This window comes from Rousettus aegyptiacus, unplaced genomic scaffold (assembly GCF_014176215.1).
Source record: "Rousettus aegyptiacus isolate mRouAeg1 unplaced genomic scaffold, mRouAeg1.p scaffold_m13_p_18, whole genome shotgun sequence".
Classification (NCBI taxonomy): domain Eukaryota; kingdom Metazoa; phylum Chordata; class Mammalia; order Chiroptera; family Pteropodidae; genus Rousettus; species Rousettus aegyptiacus.
In genome coordinates this window covers 1,682,713-1,706,465 of record NW_023416293.1, presented here as the reverse complement: position 1 = coordinate 1,706,465, position 23,753 = coordinate 1,682,713, and the positions used below count along the sequence as shown (strand labels likewise).

Here is a 23,753-nt window from a genome sequence, read left to right as displayed (position 1 = left end):
TGTGGGTGTTAGATTTGAACGCACCACAACAATATTTCTGGGTAAACCACAATCGAGGCTCCCGCCAATCCTCTCCTCTGGCTTATTCTGCCTCCTGAACGACCTTGGGCCTTCTCCGTATGGCACAATGTGCCATGTCCAGGGGTCCGTGAGCATCAAAACATCCTCCTCTATGGCTGCGATTTTGTGTCTGCGTGTCTTACACACCTGGTTACAAATCCTAGTTCATATGAAAGCAGCGACGAGCTGAAGACTCATGAACGTTGGGTGCCTTGTGAATGTCATGTACGTTTCGTGTGTCATGAATGTTGGTACCTCAGCCGCCTCACGTATGTTTACAGTATCGCGGTATCGAGAGTTCAAGTGTATCGTACAGTGTATCATGAATCCTTGGAGCTTCAGTGCACCGCACGACGATGTAGTGCCTACCTGGTCTCTCCATCTGTCCGACCTAAGCACACGTGTGCTGTATTCATTTTATCTGTATCTAATATGTCTCACATTATTAGCTATACTTAACCCATTTTATGAGTTTTACCTATAAGTCACAAGATATTAGCGTCTTCATTACCTGTGTTTTACATGTAAGTTTGGTTTCCCGTCTGGTTTTCTCGTCCTTGATAGCAGAATTACATGTTCTCAACTCATGCAGCAAGCACACACCATAGCAAGGCTGTCTGGCTGAAGTTCCCTCCCCCGCCCGGACTGCCCGTGCACTGGCAGAAGGCCCTGCCACCTCCTCGTGGCCTCTCCCCCTGAGCTGCCATCTTGAGAACTACACAAGCAAGTGAGAACAAAGGGAGGTTCAACCATGGCCTTTGGGTGGCTGAACCCTGGCTTGTCACAGGGCCCCAGGGCCCAGCACCTGGCCTGGCAGCTGATGCTGGGTCACTGGGAATTGCTGCAGACCGGCCGCTGACCCACAGGAACATCTGCCTCGGAAGGTTGCTGGGGCCTTGAGGGGAAGGACTCACTGAGCTGAGGCCCAAACTGGGGAGGGACAGGTGCCTGAATCACACTACGTGGCACAGCCCGGGGGCTGGGGAGGTCAGCGCCTAGCCTAATGCCTCGGTTTCAAGGGAGGGGAATGTAACAGACCTAGTGGGGATTGTCTGGCTATTAGAGAACTTTGCTTGAAATGGTCCTTTCAGATTTTGCATGGTCCTTCCTATGGGCATCAAATACATGTCCACGGAGGGCTCGACCACTGATAAATCCGAGAGGCAACAACGCTCTGTCCCTTGTTGGTTTCTAATGACGGAAGCTCAGTTGCAGGGCCAAACTGGTTCCCCCGTCCTCTTTCCCTGGGGCCAAATCCTTCATGTCAACGGCCTCTGGCCAGCCCTTCCTGCAGATGCACCACCCTAACTCTCCAGAACTCCTGCCAGGCTCAGGCCTGGCCCCCATGTCACCTGTTTGTGAGAAAAATTCCGGGGACAGGAAATCATTGAGTGCGGGAAAACAAGCAGCGACGTCGGCTTTGGGCCAGTGAGGCCCAAGGAGGTGGCCGCGTGGGCACCGACCTTCAGAGCCGCAAGTGCCCCTGGCACGGACGAGCCTCTCCGTGAGTCGTGGGGACTGGAGCCCTGACGCGGGCACTGATTCTGTTCATGCTTGTCACCTTGTGGGAGGAGGGCTGCCTCTAGGACTCGAACCCCCTGATTCCCAACAGAGGCGGCCCCAAGGAGCACTTGGAGGTTTCCTTTCTCCTGCGGGCTCTGTTTTGAAACCTTTCATTTTCCTGGCTACATTTATTAATTTATTCTTTCATATTTTAAAAATCGTATTTGACTGAAGTTTATTGTCCTCATTTTGTTAATCGAGGACATTTATCATCAAAACACTTTCAACTGGCATAAGATATTCATGCTCAGTTGATGCCATGTGAATCAAACAAATAAAAAATTCAATACAATGCAGGCTTATTGAAATTAATATGTGAGACCCTCATTACCACTTCGAAGGACTTGGTAACTCCCATTTCAGAAGGTTTACTCCAGATTAAATAACACCGACAAGACCGGCTGGCATTTACTGAACATTTGTTATGAGTCAGGCTCTATTCTTCCGTGGACGTTCACCACAGCCTGCTGAGCGAGAAGCATCATCAGTCCTGTGTTATAGACGGAAAACCGAGCTCAGAAACAGCAACACGAATGCGTTAAACAGCAGCAGCTGGAAACCCACCAAGAAAAAGCAGAGGCTCCCCTCCTCCCTCCCTTCCTCCTCCCTCCTTCTCTCCTCCTTCCCTCTTCCCTCCCTCCCTCCTTCCGCCTCCCTCCTTCCTCCCTCCCTTCTCCCTCCCTCCTTCCTCCCGAGAAAGGAACTATGTTGAGTTGTCTTCAGGAGGGAGCTTCCTTTTTGTCCCGAGAATAGCATTGTCCATGACACTCTAGTGGAATAACTGCTCTGCACTGGTAGATAATTTTACCCAAAAGTTTATTCCTGAAGTTTCAGAATTAACTTTAGAGAAATACAGGCTGGACCATCATCTATGAACTCCCTATCTCTTAGATACTTTATTAACTATATTTAAAGGTCTAAAACATTTTCTTTTTCTAACTGTAATAAAATATTTTAAAACACCATCCCTTAAAATTTTCTATTTCTTCCTTTTCACTTCCACTTCTGCTCCCTGAACTTTTATATTTACAGATACGAGTGTGTCCAATGCACAGATCAGATGGAGAACTTAATTAAAGCAAACCTGAATGGGTTGTTCCCACAGGCAATTGGGATAAGCTCATGCAAATCCTCTTGTGAACAACTTCGATGTGAGCCTGAGAGAATTTCCATAGCTAAAGTTCCAAGGAATATAATGTTTCATGGAACTCACTTAAAAAAAAGTGTGTGTGTGTGTGTGTGTGTGTGTGTGTGTATAAAACATACACAAAGAATCAGGACACCATGAGTGAAAATGAAGAAGAAGCCAGTGGCAACAAGCGCCTAAAAATTTTACATACTGGAATTATTAAACAGGGAATTTAAAAAGCATGTTTAATATGTTTAAAGAAAAAAACTTAAAAGCTTGGAAATATATACAGGGAGCAAAAGATTATAAAGAACGACTAAGCAGATTTGTAAAAGAATCAAATAGGAATCCATGATATGAAAATATAACTGATTTTAAAAACTTAATGGATGGATTGAGTATCAGATTAGACCCAGCTAAAGACAGAGATAGTGAGCTGAAAGATAGATTCCAAAAAATTACCCAGAATGTAGAATAAACAAATAGGAAAAAGATAAAGAGAAGTTAAGAGAATAAAAAGGGTCTAATAAAAGTCCACCTGGAATTCTAGGAAGTGACATTAGAAAGAACAGGTAAGAAGAAACATTTAAAAGGATAATGGCTGAGAATTTTCCAGAATTGTTGAAAGACATCGCTCCTCAGATTCAGGAAGCCAGAAGACTCCCAAACAGGGAAAATAAAAAGTCATCTCTGTCTAGATATATTATAGTGGCACTTGAGAATTCTAAAATTCTTAGAGAGAAAAATAAATCTATCATTAGGATGTAAACTCCATGCAGACAGGAATTTTGTGTGATTTGTTTGCTGATTTATCCAACTAGACAAGTGCCTAGCATGGAGTATATACCCATAAATATTCAAACGAGTGAACTAATCACCAACAGAAAAAAAGCAATTAGACTGACGGTTGAATTTTCAATAGAAATAAAAACTAAAGCAGAAAATAGAAGGGAGAGGGGATAAAGAAAGAAAAAGAGGGAGAAATAAAACAGCACAAAATAAAAATGTAGAAACATAAATTAATTATGTCGTTATCGCAGTAAGTAAATGTATTAAACTTTGTGAAGAGGCAAAGGATCTCAGGATTAAGGGAAAAAAAACCCCAACATTCTAACTATATGCTATTCATTAGAAACACACCTATCACAAAGGACACATGAAAGTTGAAAATCAAACTAACGAAAAGGATATACCAGGCAAATACTATCCGGGCTTGTGTTATGAACAGCATTTTCATGAAAACAAAAGTATTTCATGAAAACAAAGTATTTTCGTGAAAAAAATTCATATAGAAAAAGAAAGCTAGTGTATCTACATTTGTACTTGCTAAAGTAGATTTAAGATAAAGAAGCTTTACAAGTCATAAGCAGGGTCCCTAAATACTGAGAAAGGTTTAATTTCAACCAGAAAGCAATAACGATTCTAAACATGCATGTACTATTTGAATAATGCTGTTTCAAAATATATAAATCAAAATCTAGCAGAGATACAGGGAGAAACTGAAAAAACCATCATCATAGTGAAAGATTTTAAACACATCTTTTAGTAATTAATCAAGTAGATGAAAAATTTAGCAAGATTATAGCAGATTTAAATAGCACAGTTGACAAACCTGATCTCACCAACACATAGAGAAGAATATACCCAACCAGCTGATGAATAAACACTCATAAAACACTTAAGAAAAATCAATCTGTGGTAAACCTTAATGATTTTCAAAGAGTTAGTCAACATTTTTGACTATAATGCAGTTAAATGGAAAATCAATAGAAGATAATAGAAAATCCTTGTAAGTTTGAAAAGTAATGAACAAAATTCTAAATAACTAATAAATAAAATAAATCAATAAATCTAAATAAATAAATCATATCGAAAATTAGAAGGTATTCTTAACTAAATTATATCATTGATACTATATAATAAAACCTGAGAGATACAACGCTTAGAGGAAAATATACGGTTTAAATTATAAAAGAAGATTCTGAATTCTGAAAGAAGCCACAAATTTATGAAAAACAGAGAATAACATACTAAACCAGAAGAAAACAGAAGAAAGGAAATAAAAATAAAAACTAAAGCAGAAATTAATGACAGAGAAAATAGTCATACAATAGAGTACCCATAAAACCAAAAGTTAATCCTTTGGGGGGAAAAAAAAACCAATAATGTAGTAAAACAAACAAACCAAACTCCATCAGAACTGAGAGAGAGAAACTCATCATTCCACTCACACAAACTCTTCTAGAGGACTGAAGAACCTGCTTCTAATTTATTTTATAAGGCTAGCACGAGCTTGACCAGACGAGAACATTTAAGACAGGAAAATCGCAGGCCAACTTCACTCGGAACTCAGAATATCTATTTAACTACCTATGTAGCTATGTCCCTATCTACCTACCTACTTCTCTGTATCTATCCTAAATCTAGCAATATGCCAACAAGATATTATGATCAACTTGGAAGTTGGGTTTATGTAAGGTATGCAAGGAAGGCAAAGTTGAAAATCAATTGCTTAGAAAATCAATTAATGTATTTCGTTATATTAAGAAACGAACAGAGACTTTTGATTGTGGCCATTATGGACTAACAGGGTCTCCTGTGTCATAAACAACTAAAAATGTAATGTGTGGAACAGAGGGCTTCAGACCTTGGACCAAAAGAAGTGCGAGAGTGTGATCTCTGAGAGAAGGGAACAGGACAAGTGAGGTGACCCCTACCACTGCTGTGTCCTTCTGCTTGGAAGCACCTTCTGGACCACAGTGCAGGGAGAAGGGTCTGGGAGAAGGGTCGCAAGCAGAGCATGAGTCACCGAGGCGAGAAGATAGAGCTCGGATTTCAGGAAAGCAGAAGATGCTGCCAGTTGTGGGGCAGAGTTCCAGAGAGGAGAGTTTAGATAGAAAAAGGGACCCAGAAATCTCCCTGGGGTCCCTTTGAGACTTTGCCGAATACTTAAGCCACAGAAGAGTGGGTGAAACTCCATGAATGTGGGCAAAGAATGACCTGGAAGCTTTAAACTAAACGATTTCCACAGCCCATAGGACAGTCTGACCAGCCAGACCAGAAAGGCCTTGCTAATCACCAGGGCTATTCAATACCGATGCCTGGAGAGGCACGCATGACTAGCTGGGCTAAAACATCTGTAGAGCAAAGGCTACCATGAGCCGGTCCTACCAAACCTACAAACAAGCCTTGGAAAGATCAAGCTGATTTAATTCTCAGCCAGAAAAAAAGCTCAACCTCCTTTAAAATCCAGACACACAGCAATGTTTGAAATACATAGCATCCAATCAAAAACTATTATACCTGTCGATAAGCAGAAAAACGTGACTCATAACCAGAAGAAAAATCGGTCAATAAGAACAGACCCAGGATTAACAAACAGCCCTAGAAATAAATGAAAGATATGATAGAATCAGCAAATAAGGACTTTAAGAAAATTATTATAAATATACTCGGTATGCCCAAAGATTTAAAGGAAAACAGGAACAGAATGAGAAGAGAAATGAAAGCTTTCTAGAGATTAAAAAAATATAAAATCCTAAATGAAAAATTTTCTGAATGGGATTTATACTAGATTAAGCACTGCGGAAGAAGGAAAAAAACAGTCAATACCAACATACGGTAATAGAAACTACACTAAAGCACATAGAGAAAAATAGGTTGAAAAAATAATAAGCGAAGTTTCAGTAAGCCTTGAGACAAAAGTCAAAGCCTGCTAACATATGCGTGTAATTGGAGTTTCACAAGGAGAGGTGACATTGTGGAGGTGAGGGGCGCAGAGGAAGCAGTTGAAGAAATCCTGGCTGAACATTGTCAAGAAATTGAAAACCACTAGAAACCCACACTCTTAAAAAACTGCTATCCAAAATATACAAAGAATTCTTAAAACTCAACAATAAGAAAACAAAGAGCCCAGTGAAAGCGTGGGCAAAAAGATCCGAATGGGTACCTCGTCAAAGAAGATACATGGATGGCAAATAAGCATGTGAAAAGATGCTCAACATCACATATCATTAGGGAATTTCAAATTAAAGCAGCACTGATGTGCCGCTACACACCTGCTAGAATGCCGAACACTGACCACACCAAATGCTGGTGAGGATGTGGAGCAACAGGAACTCTCACGCTTCGCTGGCGGGAATGCAAAACGGTGCAGCCACTTTGGAGGACCGTTTGGCAGTTTCTTACAAAGCTACATATGGTTTTACCATACGATCCAGCAACCGCGCTCTTTTGGTATGAACTCACAGGAGTTGAAAACTTGCACACGGATGTCGATGGTAGCTTTATCCCTAACGGCCAAAACTTGGAAGCAACCAAGATGTCCCTCAAAAGGTGAACGCATTAAACAAACCGTGGTATCCGTGCAATGGATATCATTCGGCGATAAAAACAAATGCATTATCAACCTCAAAAAGACATGGAAGAAACTTACATGCGTATTACTAAGTGAAAAGCAAATCTGAAAAGGCTGTACATATTGCATGACATTCTTGAAAATGTAAAACTATAGACACAGTAAAAACACCAGTGGTCCCGAAGGGCTGTCGGGAGGTAGGATGAATAGTGGAGCACATGGGAGATTTAGGGCAGTGAAGCTATTCTGTCTGATACTGTAACGGTGGATTTTGCAAAATCCATAGAACTGCATAGCACAAGAGTGAACCCTAATGTAAATGGACTTTAATCAATAATGACGTAATAACTGGTCCATCAATTCACAAAGGTGCCACGTTAACGCAAGATGTTAATACCAGAAAAGAATGTAAGTGAGAAGTGGTAAATGGAAACTCTTTGCATTGTGGATTTTGTCAGGGCAAATAGTTATCCACACAGGGAAAAAAATAGTTTGGATCCTTACCTCACACACACACAGAACGAATTCTGGTTGGATTAAAGACTTAAATGCAAAAGGGAAAGATTAAAATATTTAGAAGAAAATATAGGAGAATATCTTTACATTTTAGGGGGAGAAATGGATTTCTTAAGATACGAAAGATATTTACCATAGAGAAAAATATTGCTATTTTTGACTACTTTAAAACAAACTTCTCTCTATCAAGCATATCTTAAAGATAGTAAAAAGACAAGTCTCATATTGGGAGAAACTATTTGTAGCAACAGAACGCCAAAGGATAGTAGCCAGGTTATGTAAATATTTCCTATATTACTCAGCAAATAAAATATAAATAAACGAACAGAAAAATAGGCAAAAGATAGGACAGACATTTCATGGAAAACATAAATGGCTCAGAAACATATCAGGGTTCCCGACATTATTAATAATCAGGAAAATACAAATTGAAAGCACAGCTAGATGCCAATTTGTGCTTATCAGATTGTCAAACATTACAGAGTCATCATATCCAGCACGGACAGGGTGTGGGGTGGTGGGTCTGAAAATCCGGCCGTGGGAGTGGAGTGCGACAGCCTCTCTGGAGAACAGTGTTGATGACCCAGTGCTGACAGGGTGATACAGGGACTTCCAGATGACTTGTTCAGTCACACACCTAGCAGGGCTTTGTTTTTCATCGTGCACGCGGGATCAAAGGGCCACGATTCTCTTCTGCTGGGCAAGAGAAGTTTTTCAAGTATCTACAACCTTTAGGAATACCGAGATGTCATTTACAACATTATACGTAAGTCTGTGAATTATCAAGTGAGACAAGCAGCCAAATATAGTTGTTTTTTTGGGGGCGGGGAGGAGGTTATTTTCACACGGTGTGGTTATTTTCATAGGACGTGACAACAATTTCTACAGTCGTAGGAGTCCAACAAGACCCTGCTGCTCAGAGTTGCAAACAGTGGTGAATATTCACAGCGGTGTCCACTTTGCATAGAACAAGATGTTCTTTTTCTTTTTTTTCCAGTCGCAAGTTCTTAACCAAAACAACCAGTTTTTTTTTTTTTTGAGCTGCTTGTGTGACATTGAGGGTTATCCTTTTTAGGGCTGTGTGGGAGTAGGAGCAGTCATCTCTTTGACTGCTTGAGTTAATAATGAAGAAATATTTTTCAAGGCACGGTTCTGAAATTTCATTATGCAACATTATAAGAAAATAACCAGCCTGTGGAGTTCTGTTTGATTAGCAGATGGAGAGATGGCTGAATGGGATTTGATTTAATAAAAGTGTAATAAGAAGAGTCCGTTGTTTTTCTACATTAATAAAGTTGAACACGCACACTTGCTTCCACCTTGCATTTCAGCTCCTAGAGAAATCCTTGTACCTGCTGCAGGAGAGATGCATTATAATATTCAGAAAAGTATTACTCATAATGGTGGTAAACTGCAAACAGCTGAAATGTCCCCCTAAAGTAAAATAGATAAATAAAATCGTGGTAGGTTTATCCAACAGAATACTATACAGCAGTGAAAATGAATTATGATCACACACATTAATCTGCATGCATCAAAAGTGTAATATAGAAATTATAAAAAATCTAAGAACATATGTGATCCCCTTTATACAAAGTTTAAACCAAATTATTTGGAAAAACCAAGTAACATATTGTCTAGAGTTGCCTATGTGGGCGTTAAAACCGTGAAGAAAAGCAAAAGAATGATTAATGGACTCAGGAAAGGCATTTTTCTCTGCAATGGACAGAGAGGATGGGGCGGGGCAGCTGAGTGGAGCTTCTGAGGTCCTGCCACATTGTTTTCTAAGCCGGGTGGTGTCCAGGGAGGTGTTCGTTTTAGTGTTCTTTAAACTGTGTGTATACAGCTTATTTATCCTTTTGTATGTGTATTTCACAGTAAAGATGTTGTTTAAGAGAGTGAATGGGACCTGAAGGTACACAAACTTTTGTCATGGGGAGCAAGTCCTTGAGAGAGGAGAGAGGGTAGGACTCAAAGACAAGAGAAGTTGGCCTTTGATGACAGTAGGAGCCTTTTTCTATTGTGAAAGTGACGGTGACTCTGGGTACAAATTCAAGGGAGTTTGTAGATTGGGAGATTGAAGGTCGTGGCACAGAGCTCCAAAAAACCTTGTAAATTCCCAGTGATAAGACGCCAGGAATATCTTTTGTCCCGCTGAGGGATGAGGCAACCCTGGGAGGGCTCCTGCCTGGGGGCTGGTCACCCGGAAGACCAAAAGCCAGGATTAGAAGCCTGGAATTTTCAGGGCGGCAACCCCCTCCCCCCACCCTCCAACCCTTCAGAGAGGGAAGAGGGGCTGGAAACGGAGTTAACAATTGAATATGTCTGGGCGAGGAAGGCTCAATACAATCACAATAGTACAGGGTTCAGGGGCTTCCAGGTGGGTAAACACATGCCCGAACCGGGAGGGTGACACACCCCAACTCCACGGGGACAGACGCTCCTGTGCTCAAGACCCTCCCGGACCCCACCCAGTGTGTCTGCATCTGGCTGTTCTCATCAGCTACATCCTCCATCACGCCCTTTAATAACCTGGTAAATGTGTGTTCCTGAATCCTCTGAGCCGCTCTAGCAAATTAATTGAACCTGAGCAGGGAATCATGGGAAACCCTGATTTCCAGCTAAGTTGGACAGGAGTTGTGGGTGACCTGGAGACCTACTGCTAAGATTAGCATGCGGAGTGGGCTGCCGTGTCCCGGGACTGAGGCCTGACTCTGAGCTCTGACGCTCTCTCCAGGGAGTTGGGACACCCAACTGGTTTCACGAAGAATCGCTTGGTGTGGGGAAAAGGCCCACCCATTTGGTGGCCAGAAGGGCCAGAAGCGAAGTGTTCCGTGTGAAAGGAAAGGAGAAATAGAGGAGAGAGAGCTGGTTTTTTCCCCCCTAATAGAGGCCAATTGGCTAAGTTGTACCTATGTTTTCGGTGACGTATATAGTGAAGTTCTCAACGGAAACGTGTGTGGGAAAACATGCAGAGAACTTGAACAGAGGGCAGGTATGAAGTGTCACCCAGGATGTGGGAAGGCAGACTCACAGGGGAACCGTAGTAAGCCGTTGCGTCGGCTGTCTGAGGTTTGTGGGCAGGAACGTTGAGGTCAACCCCGTTAGCCCAGCTGAGTGATTTTGCTCAGCGACATTCAGCTGGTGAGGCGCAGAGACAGAGGAGTCTGGTCCGAACAGGGCTGGGTTTGCCAGGCCGCGATCATGAAGGCAGAAAGGGGCACGGATGTGGAGGGCTGTGAGAGGAGATGATTGAATTACTGAGCGCGGAATTTAGGCTGGGTGAGAAGAAAGAGAAAGATGGAAGAGGGAGGCGATTAGTCCAACAGGTGCAAGGCTTAATGGCTTTGGGATCTTGGTTAGGTCAAAGGCTCACTGTAGTGTGGGGTACGCGGGTGGGCTGAGGGGTGAGTGGGAGATGTTTCGAATGAAGATGTTAGCAGTTACTGGTACGTGGCAGATCAAGAGGCTGAGTCACTCACTGACCGTGGTTCTCAACCCAGGACAGGGGACAAAAAGTGTGGGGACATTTGATATGGCAATGACTGTGCCGGGGTAAAAATACTGGTGATTAATGGTCAGGGCGTAGGGATGCCACATCTCGTAATGGCAGGACTGTCTTAGCACAAGGTATGCGCCTCTTCAAATGGCAACAGAGCCCCCGGGGGAGACACACCGGGCTAGGGGACCAGACGGGTCATGTGACATCACTGAGCATGATGACAGGAAAGGGGGTAGAGGAAGACAGAGCGGGAGGAAGGGGAGCAGATGATGGCAATGAGGAAGCCGCTGGGAGGACTGGACAGCATGGGTTCCGGCGGGACCGGAAGTTTGGCGACATTATCTAGGAGTGACAGTGGGAGATGCGGACAGAGCACCCGCGGGGGAAAGCCCGGTTTCAGATGAAGTCGAGGGGCCAAGAAACATCTGAAAAAGTGAAGGCCACTGGGGTACTCACTCGCCTGGCATAGACTGGGGGTTCTGCAGGGCACAGCCGAAGAGGGACTAGTCGGGGTAGGTGGGGGGCCTGGCCCGGGGGGAGCTGGGGACGAGGATTTGGCGCTGGATCTCCCGGGACTTCGGTGCTCACTGAAGTACTTAGTCCGGGCTGGCCGTGCAACCGGCATGAGGCCCTGACGGTCCCCCACGTGAAGCAGACAGTCAACCCGAACACCGGTCCGAACTCCCCTGTGCATGGATCGGGGGCTCCGAGGAAACTACCTGTAACACCTCCAGAGGGGTCAAGTTCACGCTTCACGTTTGCTGGAGTGTTCCGTGATTGATTCAGTAAAACTGTGAAAAAATTCAGAAAATCATTCCACAGTCCGTTGAATTTCAGAGGGGGACCAAACACCAGGTCCTCTCGACATCCGTGTGCCCAGGCGGCCGGAGGCCACCTCGGCTAGGAAACTGTCCCTCCCGAGGCAGAAGCGGCTTGAACCACCCGGAACCGAGTTCAGCTGCGCAGAGCAGAGATGCTTAAACTTTAATGTCCGCGTGAATCATCCGGGGATCTAGTGAAACGCGGGTTCTGATGCGGTGGGTTTGGGGCGGCCTGGGATTTTCCAGTTCAGAAAACGCTCGAATAGAAAGAGCAGATTTTCAATTGGCTAGGTTCACACACGGGTTTTCCCTAGGCCACTGGGTGGCTTACGGCCAATAACCTCCGACTGTCTTTGCAAAAAGCGGGAATGTCACAGGCTGCGGGGGGGGGGGGGGGGGGGGGGGGGGGGCGGGGCGGGGGGCGGGGGGGGGGGGCGCACGGCAGGGCACAACAAGAGGATTTCCCTTTTCTCCTTTGTCTTCTCCACAAAACACAGTCTCTCCAGACTGAAGGTGACGGCCATTCTTTATGTGCGGGGACACTGGCTTCGCATGGATTATCCGCGGCTTGCCAGGGGCCATTGCCAGGGCCCCTCTGTGGTGCCGCTGACCCAGGTGGCAGAGGCGGCATGAAAGTTCTGTCTTTGCTCAGGGCCGCGTCTGGCAACCCCGGTTCCCGTATTCTTTTATTCCAGTTTTGTGATCTGCAAATCCCAGTTCCTCTCTGCATGCATAGTAAACGGCCACCCAGACAGAGGGTCCTAGGTAGACTGGATTTTTTTCTTTGACTGAGTTTTTTCAGTGCCTTGTCTAATGCATGTGCCTTTTCCAGCGCAGACCCCTTCCCGCCCCTCCTCTAGGGGTCTGGTTTAGTGAGTTTGGTAACTTCGTGTCTGAGTTCGCAGTCTGTTGAGACATGGAGCTCCCCCAGAACGGCTTGCCCAGGCACCAAGTCCCACTGATCACTGGGAGTGAGGGGGGCGGGGGAAGGAAATGGCCTGGCAGCCGATGGCTCCCCTGAGGCCTGCTAAATGGGCAGGAGAGTTAGGTAGAACCTGGCAATTGTTCCCAAGGGGGTTAGGTGTCAGGGAGGAGCTCAGGGAACATGGCTCCACTCCCCCCATCAGCACGGGAGGGGAGCATTCTCACCGGGACCCGCGAAGCCTGCCCAGTCAGGGCAGGGCTGCAGGGCACAGCTGTGCCCGTCCAGCTTCCCCGGTCAAGTTGAGCTGGGGCCCTTCTTTAGGGTCCCCGTGGCCTTGACAAGAAGGAAGCTATTCACAGTTCCCAGTGCAGGCTCAAGGCATGACCCTCTTTGGCTTTTTCGTTTGAGGAAGGGCCAAGGTGGCTTGGAGAGGCCTCGGCAGGTCTCCGAGTTCAGAATCCGTAAGGAAATAAGGAGCTGCCCATTAATTTACTTCTTGAGACGCATAGCATGAAGCATTAGTCTTTATTAGCACCTACTTTTGCAAACTTAGAAGGTCACTCAATATTTGGATGATAAGGTGAACTTTAGGAGCAAATAATGGGGGGAGGGGGAGACCATTGTCCCTAGGTATATCTGTCACCCTTTCTACATGCAAGACCGGCTGCTTTACCAGATTAGAGTCTGTGACCAACTTGCCTGTTAGGAACCCATTTATAAGGGCAGGGTGGGAAAGAGTCCCCTTTGGTTCCTGTCCTCGAGGCGAGAACAGATCATTCCTACTTAGCAGAGAGCGAGCAGGAGCTGACAGACCGCAAGAGACCACTATTTTTTTTAACCATAATTAATTCGAGAGTTTTTAAATCAGTAAGGGGGAAATACTACTGGGCTAGGTGCTCCGGTTTGTGGGAAGCGAGGCAGGTCACCCAAGCTCCTGAGCGCTGGATGCTGCCAGGTGGGGGCGCGTGACACATGGGAGGGGGGGCTTTCCCTCTGCAGGTCTCCCCCACACCGCTGGTGGGGAGGAGAGGGCATTTTCTCTTTTCCCAGCCTCACCTCCATTCCCCAGAAGCTGGGGCTGGCACCTGCTGCCTGTGACGGGGTGTGGTTATGCTCTCCTGGGCAGCTAAGGAGTTGGCCCTTAGACTTGAACTCAAGAATTATTCATGGGAGAAAAGCACAGTTGAACCCACAATGGGGCGGGGCTGGCCACGTCTCTGCAGAGCAGACGGAGTCTGGGGTTTTAAAAGTGACCTCCCACCCCCGACACAAACACGTAACAGTCGTCATCTCCTGGAGGTGAGAAAGCACTAGAAAGTATTTCTTATAAAAGTAGTTTTTAATAAATCGATGTATTTCAATGTTGATAACATGATAGCCCAAGGCTATTCCAAGGTAGCAAAAGTGAAGATTCCTGGTATTTTTTATATAAACACTATGAATGACAGTACAGTTGCATTCGACTTCACAAGAAATCATCTCCAGGTTCATGAAGATTCTTTAACAGCTGGGACACCTTTCGAGCGGTGAGGGCGCACGTGTGCCGACTGCGTAGGCGATGACAGTCTAGCGACGGCGCTGCGCTCGGAAACCACGCTGGGAGGGAGGACGGCACGCGCGGGAACCAGAGAATCGCACGGAAACGGGGCCGCGAGACGGCGCACGGGTCAGAACCCTGAAGCAGTGGATGCGCTTCGACCCGTGTCACGGCGATGGAAGGAAGCCCCGCCGCTGCCTGGCGCGCTGGCCCCGCACGCACGCGACGCCATCGCTCGGGCGAGACCAGAATTCCCTGCGCTGCACAAATGCTGGTGAAGGTAACTCGCGCCCTTGCTGCGGGTCGGGCCAGCGGCTGGAGGGACCGCGCGCTCCACCGCGTCCCCGCGGCCTCCAGCTCACAGGCCGCTCTTCCCAAAGCGGGCGCCCCCTTATAGGGTTGAGAAAAAAACCCAAGAGCATTTAAAACAAACGGGGTAGACACCAGCAGCTTCTGACCCTCTAATGCTCTATTACTGTGCAACCCATGAGAAACAGGCTTCATTCACTCGGTTGCGGCTACAAAGAGAGTATCTGACTCCAGCACGTCACGTGTATCTCAAAGACTGGATTTCTATATCGAAATTTTCCTAACAGGTATCAGATTGAAAACAAGAGTCTTTGCCTCTAACGGCAAGGAAAAGCTAGCTAAATGCTAGTTAATTAAATCCATTCTTAATTCTGAACTGTAGAGAGTCAAATGAAATTATCTAAATTTCTTTATTTCTCAACCTTAAGCAATCTCACTTCCAGAATTTTATCTGCTTTTAATATGATCATTGGCCACAGGCCACGACTTATTTCTACTAGGACCCTTCACACTGTTTCAAAACTCCAAACGCTGCAGATCGAAGTCAACACAACAAAATAACAATGCATCGTTTGTGTGCTGAGGTGCTGGAATCTGGGAAAGCACAGCTCGGATGTTCTTGGCTTTGCACCAAGACGTTCCTAACGGATGGCCACTCCTTACGTGCCAGCAGCCCAGCTTTAAGTCGTGTGCATCTGGATGCATGAGAAAAAACTGGACCTACCGCATGATTAAAAAAAAAAAAAAAAACCTACATCAAACAGTTTCCACTAACCTGGGTTTTGTTGATAAGGCTCCTGAGCGAGCAAATTCACTGCTAGAGCCTTAGTGTTCTATTCTTGATCTCACTCTGAGACCCGAACCAAGTCCCGTTTTCATGAAGGTCATTTATTCTTCTGTCAGTCTCTTCAAACAAGCGCTCTGCCCCCACTAACGCTCTGAGAGTAACCTGTGAACGCCTTCCTCTCCAGAAAGAGAACAGTCAAGCGTAAATTAGTTAAGTGGCTTACTTTTCCTCAGGTCAGTGCTTGTAACTCAAGGTTTACTTTCCCTATGAACAGGGTACACTTAAGTTGATAAAATGAAAATCAGCTTATGGAAAAGGTAAAAAATGTAGTTTACTAAAAGATACTTATCTTTACAAAGAGAAATAGCTATTTAGAAGTTTAAATAAAAGTAGGTGACTTTCAAACTAACAGTATATATAAAGCTGAAGTCACTGCCTTCGATAACTTATACGCTGCATCCAGTATTTTACGTAGGACGGTCATTCTTAAGGCAGAAAAATTGAATGTGACATGTAATGACTTGGCTCTTACATCCCAGGGTCAAACTAGGAGTGGACGTGAGCAGACCGCTGCCTTGCGAACGAAGCGACTACCTCTGCTATTTCATCCTCAGAGCGTGTTACACGAGACATACATTTGAGAGAAGAGAAAAAGATGGATTCTAGGATGCACAAACGTGATTCTTAAATAAGAGGTCGATGAGACCAGGCTCTCTATTGTGAGGTGAAACTACTCCCAAAACAAACTAATAAACTCAAAACACTCATACGGTACATAAAACGTGTGAAGTATCAAAGAATTACCTTTTTGGAGTGTTATTCTAACTAGTTTCTAAGGTCTAGTATAAAAGGCGGCCTGAAGAATGAAGAGCAGTTGAAAGTCAACTCGCACCGCTATTCGGAAGGCTACCAGTTAGGGTATTCCTACCTCATCAATAAGATCCTGTGCAGGGAGGATATCGATATGTAGTAAAATAAAAATGAAGCCCCCCCCCCAACACATGTGCAAAACCTCTTGTCAGTTACTAGCAAAAATATAACGAAAAACATCTTAATTACAGAATCAGAGGCATGGAAGCCAGACGGATACAATTATGTGCCACCCTGCCTAGGTGGACGGACAACCGGGATGACGGCAAACACTCGATGAAGTCCTCGGAGGGGCCACTCCGAGCGGGCCGAGGCGGGGTGCTCAGAGGAACCGGGCCCGAGGTCCGGCCAGCTCTCCCGCAGACGAGGCTCCAAGCCCTCAGGGCTGCGTGTGCTCCTTGACCTCTCCGCGTCCTGCGCCAACACCGCAACAGAGGTGAACGCTGACCTAAAAGACGATCTGAAGCAGGTAATGGGACTACGGTTGTGTGAGTACCTTTCTGTGTGCCTAGAATTTGTCAGAAGTGTACGAAGGTTACCTGCCTAATCTCTGAAGACATGAAGATTTTCTTCTCTCACGGTGGCAGGAGTCCATGCAAGATTTGTAAACAGCGATACAAAATACTGTAAACATAACTTAACAGAGCTTGTATAAAACAGAAGAAGTAAATCCAAATTTACAAGTGGGTAAAAAAAACAGAGGGCAGCTTCATACGAAGTTCTCCCTCCTGCGCCAAGTGATTTGATTACAAATATAATCCTGAGCTGAAAAACCGGGACTTGGGGGAGAGCCATCTTTGCATACAAAACATCCAAAGGACGCTTACTCTTTTACTTTCCTCCAGTGATATTCAACTGCCAGAGACAGTTCTGAAGGTGCGGCTTTGGAGACATTTATAGTTTGGTGTGGCGCCCGGGCCGGGGGCCTGCTGCTGCGCTTGCCATGGAAGCGGAGGCGACGGCGTCCTCCGCCTCCTCGAGCTCGTCCTGGAGCTCCTGGCTGACGCTGGACTGCAGGGCTGCGGGCGTGAGCCACTCCTTGGGGAGGCAACTCTGTAGGAAGGGGATGCAGGAGCTGAAGTAGGCAAGTCGATTGATCCAGCGAGGAATCTCTTTCCCGCAAAGAATCTGGAGGAGAGAGAGTGTGGTTAGTGAAGAGGTGGAGGCCATCTGGCTCACTGCCGAGGAGCGGGGAGGGCGGGACGGTCAGGAGAGCCACTGCGACCTCGCCTTTGGCGATGCGACCCAGGCCTTTGAAAACAAACAGCTCCTTAGCGCGGGAGCCTGGGGTCCCTACTGACAGCCGCCCGCCTTCCTTTCTGAAGAAGCCTGTCAAGTCGCTTACTTTTCACATCTGTAAAACTGAGCTAATTCGATTTGGCTTGCTTCCTTTGATCCTTGCAACTGCTTTGAGACACATGAAGTACTTTGAACAACACAGAAGACAAGACTCTTGTTAATATGAGGTCTGATTAGAGTAACGGGAGCTCCCGGCAGGTGGAGCATCAATCTCAGATGTCATTCTCTCCGAGGAGTCTCCTACTTCCCTCCAGCGTCCATCACTCAGCTTTTCCTGGTCTGCATTTTATCCCTTCGTTTCTGTCCTTAACCCACTTTTCCCAAGAAGCTCACGCTAGTCCAGAAAGAAGTACCTCCCCAGGTGGTGACCTGGCTCTGACACTGTGGAAAGGGACTGTGGCCAGAGCAAGGCGGGAAGCCTGGCTGAGCTTTGGTGAGCCGTCTCCACAAGGGACAGCAGAGGTGGGGATGGGGGCAGGAGGGCCCCTCCCAGCTGATGATGACCCGCCACAGCCATTCTCCCTCGTCCTCCGCTTCTCTTGTCCTGGGTGTCTGGGCCCCGCCTCCTCCCATCAGACAGTGAGAACCAGGCCCTTTATGGGCAGCTTTGCTCCTTGTCACCCTCCTTCCCTTCTATAGACAACTGGGCTTAACTCAGTCCACACTCCACTGTCCCTGTGGCATTTTTATCTCTAAGTAAGTCAAAAATTAGGATCAGAGGGTCCGGAAGTACCATCTATCTTAGTTGATGACTTAGGAAAGAGGTTTTGAAGTATCTTATGTCCCCAAATTAGCTAATATGTAAATAAGGTGACATCTGTAATTAAGCAATGCAACTTTCTAAAGGTCTAGCCTTATGCCTTAATGATTATTCGCCTTATATGAGATACCATTCCCATCTGCCTACTCTAAAGAACACAAACAAGTATTATATTTTACACCCAAGACACACTTAGGGCTATTCGCACAGATGAAAGTTAACCACCGAAGCGGCGACGAGGAACATGTAGGGTAATGTAATAGATATTCCGAAGGCATGTCCTTCACTCTACTTCCCAAGTCCTTATTTCGCTCGGTGGCCGACCTTCTTCCACACAGCCATGTGCTGCCAGGGAAGCTGACTTCACCCAGCCCCCGGGGGTGGAAGCTGAATAGCCTAACACAGTTCTGTAAACCATAAACCTCCTGTTTCTACAGGTAATATTTTACTGGAACTCAACCACGCCTATTTATGCATCATCTATGGTCTCTGGCCTACGATGGCAGAGGCAGAGTCCAGTCCACGAATAATCTGCAAGCCTGAAATACTATCTGGCCCGTTTGGAAAGAGTGTGCCGATCTTTGGGCAAGTCAGTGTCTTTTAAACTTTTGAGTCATGATCCATTAGTAGGTCATTCTGCATTGTAAGTTGAATTTTAAAAATAAAATAGATTGTAGATAGTAGTGTAACTGTGACAGCTGACTTGGTTATGTTACCTATGTGCGTATATTGGGTCATAATGTAAAATGTACTTCTTACTGTGGGCAGTGGTAAAAAAATATTTGGTTTATGCATGAACATAACATGGCTTTTCATTTAAGCTTTGCCCCGGTGACCCCTCTTCCAGGAATCCACCCCAGAGACACACAGGCAAAAACATGAAAAGCGGTATGCATAGTTATTCATCGCGGCACTTTTTATAACAGCAAAAAACTAAAAATAACCCAAATGTCATTAATAGGAAACTGGTGATTAAAATTTGGTACATCCACATGAGGACTATTCAGCTGTGAAAAGAAATGAGAACTATCCCTACATACTGCTACCGAATGAACTCCAGGATATAATGTGAGTGAAAAAAGCAAACCGGAGCGAGGCACATGCGGGGGGCTCCCAGAATGCGATGGTGGAATGAGTTACAGACACGTCTGTTCCAAAGAGGAGCGCGCGGAAGAGATCACTAACTGAGCAATTCTGAACTCTGACCGGGCAGCCTCCACTCGGTTCAAGGCCTGGCATTAACCTGGGTGACCCTCAGTTCTGTCTTCTGGGTCCCTGACACTATCCTTTCTTTCTGACTATTTCCTACCTGTAGAATTTTGAGAGTCCAAGAGCCACTTTCATTTTGTCCTCTCTGTCCCTTTCAGTTTAAGCGGGCACAGTTTCTGCTAATACAACATCCTCAAAAACACTGTGAGTCTCCCATGTATGTCCTGGGATTTTTTACTCTATTAGACAAGAGGTTCCTCCATAGGTCTTTCCTGGAAAGTCCATCTCTACTCCTTGTTTCTGCTGAGGTGGTGGAGAGGATCCATCAATCCCATGTTTAATCTCTTTAGCAGTGGCAGCAGCAAAAGGTTATCCAGTCATACCCTTAGCTTTTTCTCTACCTTATGGTTTCTTAACAGTAAAACCCCTAATTTTAGCATCTTCTGCAATCTGGATAGGCTGAGAAATTAAAAAAATCATCAAGTGCTGATTCCTTTTTTGCTTAACAGTTCTCCCCCCAAGTTATCTTTCTTGTATTTTACTATAAACAGCAAGAAGAAACCACACTAGCACTTCGCTTAGAAATACCTTTAGCTAAATGTCCAAGTTTATTGCTTAGTTCTGCTTTCCGCATAACTAAAGGATAAATCCGCTAAGATTTCTGCCCCCTATATAACAAAGATTCTCTTTCCTCCAGTTTCCATTAACACATTCCTCATTTTCTTCTGAGCCCACAGCAGCAGTACCTTTAATATCTAAATTTCTACTAATAGTCTGTTGAAGGAAATCTAGGCTTTTTCTATCAAACTCCTCACCATTGATCCAGCCTTTACCTAGGAGCCCATTCCAAAGCCACGTCCACATCTTTAGGTGTTTGTTACAGCAGCACCCACCTCCAGGGACCGGCATCTGTACTGGCGCTCTGTGGCTGCCCTACAACGATCAGAAACCGTGCCTGAAGACAACTTGTTTCTCCCTTTTACGGTTCTAGAGGCCCAGGAAGAAGGGTAGAGGAGCGGGGACATCTAGAAGCCAGACATCTATGAATACATTGTTTACTTTAGATTTGACTCTGGAACTTTAGGAAAATTTTATAACACTAAATTAAACAAAAAAGCAACCTCCCTCAACCAAAAAAAAAGGGCTAAATGAAACAAAGTTGGTGGTAAAACCACACAGAAACAAATTACCCCAATTAACTGTAAAACGCTGCTACCGCTACTGAATGATACTCTAAAGACAGTAAGAGCTGCAAAAAGCTGCCCCCTGTCCAGTCATCACACTGTTGGTGGTCGTGCTGACACGATCGTTCTAGGGCTGTTTTAGGTACAGAGGGATCCAACAAATGAGCAATTATGTTGCTGCTGAGAACTTGAGATTTTATATCTGGGACAGAGAAGATCTAGATATACTATCGAGGAGGTTAAGGAAAAACCCTGAGGCTTGAATTTGAAGTAGAAATACCGCAATGAACCTGTAAAAAATAAAAAATAAAAAAAGTCCTAGCTCTGTCCACAGGAAAAAAAATCTAGAAACCACCACCAACTCAGTAGTGGTGAGCAACCATGATGCTCGGATTAAGGTTTCTAAGTACAGCTGACCCTTTAACTCGGCTCGGAACTGCTCCCACTGGAGGTTTTTAATTGGCCTGCGCTGTCCAAACCTGCATGTTCGAGGGTCCACCGCACTTCCCACTGAAGGCCAGTTCTGAAGTGGGACACACGCACCAGCCTCGCAAGCAGCCCCTTCTGCGTGGCAGCCCGAGGTCTGCTGCTGCGGTGAGACTCTTCCAAACAGCACGGGAAGCAACCCGGTTTTTGACGACTACTAAGCAAAGGGAAAGAATCAAACATATACCTTGCCCCTCCTATGTGGCTTATACCTCACGGCACGACCCTTATTTAGATCCTGATTCAAACAGTTAAAAAATTACCACAACGGGGGAATTTCGACATTGTATACTGGGATAATATCAAGGAATGAATGTTAATCTTTTTAGGTGTGATAACGTGTTGCAGTTATGTTAAAAAGAATCCTTATCGTCAGAGCAACAAAGTGTTTACAAATGGAATGAAATTATACCTGGGATTTGTTTCAAAGTAACCGAGGGACGAGAGTGGCATTTTTAAGTGGGTACTTTGGGTGAAACCTGATTAGCCATGAAATAATAACTTCTGAAGCTAAGTGATAGGAATACAGGGGCTCATTATACTATTCTCTCTACTTTTACACATCTTGAATTTTCCACTTAACTATTAACTTCCAGAAGGTACTTGGACCAGTGGCCTTTAGAAATGGTGTTGCCAATCTTCTTGCCAGTGACTGGTTTGGAAATGGCACTGGACCCAGTTTGGGCCATTTTGGAAAGGGCAGAAGGCTCCGGAAAAATGTCTCGCTGTTCCTCTGGGCACTGAGGGAGAGACCGAGCGCTCTTCTTCCTCTGGATGTCGATGTGCCCCACGTGGCGGGCGAAAACGCCGCGGCGTCCCTGCGGGAGGGCCCGGCGTCCTGGGGGCGGGGCTCAGGGAGGTGAAAAGACCTTAGGCCGCTGATGCCACGCGCTGCCGAGACACGGACCGCGCCGGCAGGGGCCTGCCTTGTCCCGGACCTCCTCTGTCGTCATCGTTCAGGCCGCTCCGAGTCAGATGCTGCGGCCAAGCTGGTGTGTGGACAGGGAGCACCGCGCTGCCGTCACGCTCGCTGCCCAGGCTCGGAGGCTGAGCCTCACGGCATTTACCCGCGCACTGCACCGATTCCTTTTCACGTTTGGTCTCCACCATTTCGAATGTTAAAACCGTCATTGGCCTGCAGGCCTGTACAAAATTCTTGTTGTAGAGGAAGCATCTGAACTGATAACTATGATGTTAAATGATGATAATTCTTAGAAATTTTAGAATGCTGAACACAGTACATATATCAACAATCTATAATTAACTATGACTTGGTTTATCTGCAACTGGTATTATGTATCTGCAAACTCTGTCCTCAAAGATATAGAACCGCACCGGATTCATTAACATGAAAGTGCCAATCATTCTATTTTTGCCTTGATTACGTGGGGTTTACTAAAATAGCTCCCCGTGTGCCTCGCTGTCCAGAGTGCTCATCGCGCCTGTCACTAGTGAGCTGCTAAGTCACGTAACTACTGAGTTTCGTACGGGGATGGCACGAAGACTGTGACCTAAAAAGACAGCTCCAGGGACATCATAACTGCTCTTTGGACTCCCAAATATGACGTGGTTTCAGGGTTAGACCAGGGCTGAGGTGGTGTTAGAGATGCTCAGTAAAGCTATTAATTTATCTGGGGGAGAGAATAAATCGAAGCTAGAGGAAGTAATGAGAAAGTATAACACAAGCCCTGGACTTAGTCGGGGTCTAACCTGAGCTCTCCACAACAATCTCTGACGAATCAGTTCTCTAACCAGGGCCCGCTGCCTGGCTGTAGGATGAGGTGACTGGATTAGATGCTGTCTGACGTCTCTGACGATTTCAGCATTCTATGGATCTCTGAATGTGTCCCCTACAGATGTCACGTCTAGGTTCAAGAAAGCTCGGAACCATCTTCCCTCTTCCTTGAAAGTCAACCGGTACCTGCATCCCCGAGACTGGCGCTGCTTCTCCCACCCTCATGTTCCCATGAAGCGTCTGGGGAGCACGTCAGACTGAAGACTCGGGGTCAGTGTATCAGTGGTGAGGCGGAGACAATGCGTCTCGCAAACTCCTATGTGATGCTGATGCTGCTGATCCTCGAAGTGTAACTGTGCGAAGCACACCGGTGGTCCCCTCTCGCCCTGTCTGAAAGGTCCGTGTGGAAGCCATGAGGGAAGTGAAAAGGGCCAGGCGGCTGAGCACCCTGCAGAGGAGGCCCCTGAAACAGCAGCCCACACGCTCCTTGTCACCTTTCGTCATTTCTGTGGTACCTGATGCCGCCACTGCAGCCAGGTGCTCAAAGACAGCGGGGGAGTTCTTTCAAGCACGATTTAATTCTCTAGACCTTATCCGATAATTTTTTGCTTTCTTCCGTTTTCTTTTTTGAAGGTTCTATAATTTTGATCTAGTTTTGGTCTTTTGCCTGGGATTCAAGAATCAGGAAGGCAAAAAAGTGTCTG

General features: G+C 45.8%; 1 protein-coding gene across 2 annotated transcripts in view; it reads right to left on the bottom strand.

The window, feature by feature from the left end:
* Positions 1-14,193: 14,193 nt before the first annotated feature.
* Positions 14,194-23,753, bottom strand: part of DESI2 (desumoylating isopeptidase 2) — a 39,264-nt gene continuing 29,704 nt past the window's right edge. For both annotated transcript variants that reach the window (XM_016151267.2, XM_016151265.2), the window contains one exon: positions 14,194-17,504. In XM_016151267.2, coding sequence (XP_016006753.1) covers positions 17,271-17,504 — 234 coding nt within the window. In that variant the 3' untranslated portion in view covers positions 14,194-17,270. The remainder of the gene's footprint in view (positions 17,505-23,753) is intronic.